Below are 7899 nucleotides of genomic sequence, written 5' to 3' on the forward strand. Positions count from 1 at the left end.
CCTGGGACTTCTTTATCACCGGCTGTATTTTGCACTTCTCGGTTACTCTAAATACCCCCTGTCGTGGTAACATCACCAATATGGGTGCACCAAGGACCTGATTCACTAAGGCCTTTAGCATGTGTAAAACCGTCTAGCTTACTCAAAACCAATACCAACCAATGGCTGGTGCGAAACAAATACCATGACCAATCATTGGTCACATTACTGGTTTTCTAAAGGGTTTTGCAAATGCCACAGTTATTAGAGTATTAGAGTTAATGAGCGCAAGACTTCATCAGCATGAGTTCTTCTGATTCATCCACGAATCAGACACACAAACTCTATTACCCATAAAACAGAACCAATAGCCAAACATTGCAACCATAAGGTTGCCATATTTATTGTTTTACTCTTTAATATTACTCTTTTACATTATTTGCATAAATGTATGCCGACAAGGCTAACTGCATTCTTTAAACAGTTAAAGAATCCAATAAATAAGAGCAGAGAAGAGTTTATTTCAATAAATCACACTCTAGTCTTGAACTGTTTTCAGTTGACAGGCAGCATTTCTCTCCCCCTGCACCATAGTTCCATGGATTGCTACCATGAACTATTAATCCAAGCTTTCATATTCACAGTATGGACCTGGGAAATGACACAGTAAAAAAGCAGTTACACGGATTGTGCAATTCAGTTCAGCAGGAAAAAAACCACTGTGGATAATGATGACCCGGGATCACAGGGGAAGAAAAACTCAAACTGAGAAGTAACTGACAACTTATTTCCTTAGTTTAAAGACATGCAGTACAACACAACTGCAGGAAACAAGCCAAGAACTAAATGTACACAACATGATTACAGGTCATCCTTTTTTCTGTAGGTCAAACTCAAGCAACACAGCCACAGTGTAGTTCTGCGGACAGGTCCTTAGAAACCATTTGACAAGACAATTGAGCCAACATACAAAAACAAGTCTGATTGGTTGGTTTTCATCCATAGGTTTTATGCTGGGCCTATGGTTCTGAGCTGTGGGCTACAAAGCTACAACGCTCATTTTAAACAAACTAGCAGTTAAGGATCTATTGTTGTGCAAGAGGCTTGCTAGCTATTGGTCTGTGATTCTGTTGTTGTTATGGATTCCTCTAAGATGTATGCTGAAATAGAACTCTCTCCTCCCCCAGCAGAAATGCACGTCTCTCAGCAAATGATTTGCCTAGTTTATTGTATCTCACTGGGATGTTATCCAATCATGCCCTTATCACAAGGCAATGGAAAAACAAACCACTGGCTTCTGTCTAGATTTTATGATCGCCTACATTTGAAAAGTCCTATTATCAGAAACCAAGATTTGTATAAGTAAACTAACTTGTGCAAGGGCACAAAGAAACAGTCTGCCCTGTGAAAACAACAGAAAAACCCTTGAGCTAAAACCAGCCCACAGTCCTCTCTAAAGCTCAGGTTAGTGTTTCAGCTCACTGCTTTTAGTAGGACACAGTTCCTTTTCCTTACCAAACATTCAACAATCTCACCCTGGCATTGCTACCCTAAGAGAAATCTAAGAGAACTTTGCCACTCTTTCAACTGTGCCAAGTAGCCTACTAAACTCATTAATGGCCTAACGAATATTCTGTGCCCACGATTTTCCAGAATGCACTTCGGCGCTGTGGGCAGCATCACTTTGTCCACTCCCGCTGCAGCCGGGTGTCTCTCTCTCGCTCTCTTTCCCTCAGCTGGCACTCTGGGAGCATCGTGCTCTGTGCCCAGACAGCCTGGTCCACATTTACATAAACATTACATCATCCCCAGTGCTGTGCCATTCTCCCCACCGCCATCGCCGACCCTCACGCGTGCGCTCGGCAAAAATCGCCACCGCTCAACCGACAAATTCAACCTTGCACTTTTTAAATACGGTTACAGCATCAGCCTTGCAATGAATAACCTGCAGAAATTCAATAGCTCCGGTCTCCGACACAAGAAGTGGCAAGTCAAAAGAAAAGAAACCCAATTACCATGGATATTGTCCTCTGCAATACACTGTCGAGGATAACACGGCCACCAGGCAGGAAACTAATAAATGTCTTGATCGCATCATTCTTCTTTGTAAAATATTGTATACTTGCATTGCTTAGCAATTCTGCCTCCAAGCAAGCAGATGAAAGGGCACACTCAGCAGCCTCAACAGTGGTCTAGAGCATTGCAGAAGAATATGCACCATTGACATGATAACACTGTCTATTCACATAAGTCTCCTACTAAGGGCAGGTTGCACAAGTTAATCTGCACAGCAATCACATGCCATTAATTACTGATGACGCATTATCATGGGTCTGTACACCAAGAGACAGCTCTTGTATGAGTACACACATGTTAATCAGTGCTGTGCCCATTTGTACAATCAGCCTTCGTCTGTAATATAGTCTTCCTGATGTCATCCTATCCTGTTCTGAATTTTCTTTAAATTCAGACGACCTTTGGACACTCCTGAAATGCATCCACCTACAGGCAGACATATCACAGCCATATCTGCAGTATTCCTTACATGGTTAGAAAGCATTGGTATTCCAAAGATTCGGAAAAACAAATGAAGCTGCAGAAAAGGCAAATTCTAGCTATCAATTCTTCCACACTGATGGCCTAGTAATGGTCACGTCCTCTTTTTGACCTAGTGTCTGCATGACACTTATACAAACAAAATTGAGGAAATTATAAAGTGAGGGCTTTCAGTTGTCATTACCCTTTGTTGAGTAAGACACAACCTCCATTAAGTCACACTGTAATTGTTAGTCAATGGGTGCGCATGCCACATAACTGACTGTAACTGTTCACAACACTTAATATAAGCAATCTGCTGCATAACAACTGCTTTGAATGGAAATAGTTGCAGATTATTTAAAGGGTGTCCATTTGACGCACCAGTTACTCGCTGCCGTCCAGTGGCATTCCATTCGTCAGTGTCACCTGTCCCTCGTCTAACAACACATGCTGAGACAGACACGTATCAGACATGTGACATTCTGTCCTAAACCACATCTGTATTGTGACAGACGGCGCGGTATCTACTACTACTACTTGCATAACTTGGCATCACTAAATTATTGATGCACGGTGGCCGTTCGTGCTTACCCGCGAGTCCTCCACCTCCTTCTCCGTGTCCCTTTCTCTTTTGAAGGATGAAATATGGATTCGCTCGTTCCGTGATCCACAGCGCGCTGGCCAACAAAACCTCCTCCGGGTTGACCCACATCTTCACATTAATTTCGTTAGAAGGACATCAAACCCAACTGACACAGCCACCGTTCAGTTAGCTAGAGTTACCCACTGGCATGGACAACGGGGAAACAATTGAGATAAACGTTAGCAATACAGCCAGGCTAGCGAAATGGCTAAATTAGCTACCGTTTGCTAGCTAAAGACATCGCCCGATTTTATTAATGCAATAAAAACGAACAATAAGAAATTAGCGCTGCTGGCTCACTAGCTCGCATAACATAACATATAGCGAGCTTTACAATAATAGGCATTTCGCTCAATAAACCATTTTATTATACATTTGGTAAGTTGGCTACACACATGCAATCTTGCTTGCTGGTTATGTCTTAGGGCATTGCCCATTGTAGCTAGGAATAAGCCAAGCGTGCATTCAACTTCCAGCCTTAGCAGCAGGCTAACGTTAGCCATACACACCGTACTGAATCCCTATAGTAAGCGAGTATGAAATTCTATTACCAACCTTTTGAAGCCTCTGCACTGTGAAAACAATATCAATGTGTTATTTTCAGTAAAAAAAAAACCCGTAAAAATTTTAAAAACCAACACCGAACATTAGAACGATATGTCGGCTATGTATTCAGCAAACAAAATCCTGAACGATTCCCACAATGGAGCTGCGCGATGGATGAGCCCTTGTCGATTCTGCGCCGAGGATGTCAGGTGTGACGGCTGCGCTTAGCTGGTAGAAATACTACTGTTTGAACTCAGCAATGAAAGACAAAATAATATCAGCCCTCCATCTGCCTTTCTCGTCCATTGTGCCGCATAGGTCAGTCAGGCAGCCGCAAAAGGTACTTTACAAAGCAATGATAACCCACACAATGCAATCCTTGCTTTTACAGTATAATGCAACCCACTCAGTAGCGCCACCGCACACCCGCGTAATGACAACAACACTATGAGGAGCCCAGCGTGTCAAAAGTCGGACGACACGGGGCAGGCTTTGAAGTGTTGCGCACGATTTAAAATGGGACCACAATCAAAAAGGGCAATACAACTTTGAGTTGAGCAAAGAAAACAGTCCCATCATCTGGTCCCGAGCTTTATTTTCATTTTATTTTACATAAACTACACACACCTGCTGGTTCAGGATCAAAACGAAACAAACCTAGCACAATGTCAAACTACACAGTAACTGCTAAGAAACTACCGTGACTAGGTAGCCTACAGACTCAGCGAGCACTCCAGTAGGCACACATTATAGCTACCAGAAGAAAACAGCTTGTGCTAACGATGTAAATACAATAAAACTGAAACATAATTATTGATTGAATGTGTCATGTTCAACCAAATTCACTGTACAGCCTTTGACACAATTACTAATAAATCTCCCCAATGTGACATATCTGATGCTAAGTTACTTCTTATTAAGATAAAAATAGTAACAGTACAGTATGATGTGTTCAATTGTCAATTGTCTATCTTCAAAGCACTCTGAATGGAACTGACTGCTGTCAGAGGTGTTTTCCTTGCACTGAAGAGAAGAACCAGTGGGAACGTGTTTTCTCACATGGGGAAGAATTTCTCAGGCAGAAAAGTCCTTCTCACCCAGGGTTGCTTTCTGTTTCTTAATGGGAGGAATTAAATAAACAAGTAATCTAAATGGGATCCATTTGCCTTTGCAGTGACAAAGTGCTGTTGATAATGAATGGTGTCACCTTATCAGTCAAATTCAGCCAACTACAATACATACAACTTAATCCTTGGAGAAAAAATAAATAATAGTATATTGTATTCATATGTCTATACACTATAATCTGACATTGTTTTATTTACAGATGAAGCCAGACAATTCCATGTCCATCACATTTATGCTTCTATTTGTGGTAATATTAAATATCTTTAATATTTTAATATAGTAAATATTTATTATTTACTTTAATATAAGAAGCCATTAAAAAGGTAAAAAAATAAAACAATGAGTTCTGCTCTAGCCACCATCCATCCATCCATTATCTTAACCCACTTATCCTGAACAGGGTCGCAGGGGGGTTGGAGCCTATCCCAGCATACATTGGGCAAAAGGCAGGAATACACCCTGGACAGGTCGCCAGTCCATCGCAGGGCACACACACCATTCACTCACACACTCATACCTACGGGCAATTTAGACTCTCCAATCAGCCAAACCTGCATGTCTTTGGACTGTGGGAGGAAACCGGAGTACCCGGAGGAAACCCACGCAGACACAGGGAGAACATGCAAACTCCGCACAGAGAGGCCCCAGCCGACAGGGATTCGAACCCAGGACCTCCTAGCTGTGAGGCGGCACTGCACCATCCATGCCACCTCTAGCCACCATATATAGTAGAAAAAGTACCTGAGAGAGAAGAACTCTGACAAAAGTCCTGCATGACAAGGGGTTCTCCCAACCTAAATAAAAAAATAATACCACACAGAGGGGCTTTTGTTTACCCAAACAGTGGTTTGATTTAAAACTTTTTATGACTGTACTTTTAGATATGCATATTTGAAACTGTGACTCATTTTGTGTTGGTGTGAAATGTGTGTGAAAGTAAAGTGCGGATGAACCTGCTCTCGGTAGAGCTGATTCCTGACCTCAGCTATTCCTGAGGAAAGCTCACACTTCTCACTGATTATGTGGACAGGTAGGTGATCAGAGATTACTACATCTAGGCATTGTGCTGGAGTAGTTTACTGGACGCATAACAAAAGCTAATGAGTGCACAGCACCTTAACAAAGGTTATAATGATGATACTATACCCTTGTCTGATATATGTATATATTGAGTATATCTCATAAAGATATAAGTTCTGGAAAAGAAAAAAAACATGAAGCAACTCAATAGATTATTCTGATGGAATGTTGGAATGTGGAGGAAAAGCTTAAGATACATATGGCCTAATCTCCACAATTTTAGACTACAGAGGGGCTATATTGAACTTTTTTCATTCATAAAGGTGATTATTAAATTAACCATCTGATCTTTTTCTGGTTGAACTCTCTAAACTCAAAATGGAGCTTAGTTTGAAATGAGTGAGAAGTAAATTCTGTCTGGAATCCTTATTATTATTATGTTTTTTAAATTTTTTTATCTACTGGTCTTTGTCATGAACTCCAGCAACTACCAACCCATTTTGGTCAAAAACCTGATATCCTCCGGCCAGGATGCTAAAACATGGGCGCAAATGGGTCTTTCAGCAGGACAATGATCCCAGACATACCTAGAAAAAAATCTATCAAGACATTCTTTAACTGATCACAAAATTATTGCTTTGGTATAAATTGAATAGCGCAATCCATAAGCACAGACTCAGAAAGAAGGATCCAGAATTATTATGGATGGAGGAATGGTCAAAGATCGCCCTAGATAAACACTAGATAAGAGAACTCAGTAGTCTTATCCTTACGAAGGGAGGGTGCGTAAAACATATATTAAAAAAATAATTCCCAAGGAATATGGTGGTTCGAGAAATAAGGCTAGCAGGTATACATTCCAGACGAGGCACTAAAGTCATACTGTTGAACCAGCTGCTTGAGCATCAGCTCATCTAATACATAAATAAATACCATTTGCTTCAATCTTCTTTTCATCATCATTAATCTTCTTTGCCTTCTTGGGACCACAGTGCATCTACCATATTTTTTTCATATCATTATTTGGCACAACTTCTGTAGCAAACAGTTGACGTAATATTAAATAGTTGGATATTTGCTTGAGCAATTCAGGTAACATAGTTTGTAAAGTTTCTTGTAGGATTGTGTGATTCTGTGCTGACTAACAGCAAACAAGGACAGGCTCACGTACATTTACAATGCAGGCCAAGGCGAATATCCTGTCATGAAAAATAACACAAAGAACATAGTGGTTTGTACTGACCTCTGCTGGAGATAACAGAAATGGTTTCTCTTTTGTCATAGCGGCGTTCATGTGCCAAGGATTCATTGGAAAGAAACTTGTCACATGTCCGCTGTCTAAATCAAGCACAATGGGTGTTGTAGCAACAGTACATAGCAATATTGATAATATATGGGTACCTTTGTCCTGACATTTTATTTGTTTAATATTCATACAAATTTAGAGATTCTACTGAAAATATGGTTGGGATTAGGGTCAATCGATTATGTATGAACAATGAACAGGAAAGCAGTAACTAATATAAATAATGGCAAAGGAATCTATAAATTATACACACTTCCTGTATGTGTGTATGAATCTTATTACCACCGAGGGCAAAGGGATTTCATTGGAAACCAGTTCAGAACCGTTTGATTCAGAACCGTAAATAATTTTTTTTCATAATGTCTTTAAAACATACATAGCTACAGGTCTGTGCTTCTATGTGGGTATAAGATACTTTTGTTGCTGTCTTCATAATCCTCGACCTTGATTATTGATTCATAAATAAATACTGCGAAAATAGAAGTGAAATTAAATCCATTGAGACTGGACTGATTTTCAAATGAATAATATGGCCACTAGAGGGCACTTTTAAGCTTCCTCCTCTGCTTATGCCTTAGGGTAATAATAATTTGAGGGTTTTGTGGTGTGAAATTATTGCATTACCTACTTAAACTCTGTAGTTTATAAGACATGTCATTACTCCATTAATGACGCATAAGCAAATGTTGAAAAATATGTTCTGTATTCGGTTTTATATTCTATAACATTATCAAAGGAT

At 40.2% G+C, this 7899-nt stretch overlaps 1 protein-coding gene across 1 annotated transcript in view; it reads right to left on the reverse strand.

The window, feature by feature from the left end:
• The window catches only part of tbc1d9 (TBC1 domain family, member 9 (with GRAM domain)), a 28441-nt gene extending 24311 nt beyond the window's left edge, over positions 1-4130 (reverse strand). Inside the window, exons 1-2 of the mRNA XM_061251438.1 lie at positions 3716-4130; positions 3109-3303 (exon numbers count right to left, since the gene is read on the reverse strand). Of these exons, the coding sequence (XP_061107422.1) occupies positions 3109-3229 (121 nt within the window). The 5' untranslated portion in view covers positions 3230-3303; positions 3716-4130. The remainder of the gene's footprint in view (positions 1-3108; positions 3304-3715) is intronic.
• Positions 4131-7899: the final 3769 nt, after the last annotated feature.

The sequence above is a fragment of the Conger conger genome, chromosome 8, assembly GCF_963514075.1.
Source record: "Conger conger chromosome 8, fConCon1.1, whole genome shotgun sequence".
Taxonomy (NCBI): domain Eukaryota; kingdom Metazoa; phylum Chordata; class Actinopteri; order Anguilliformes; family Congridae; genus Conger; species Conger conger.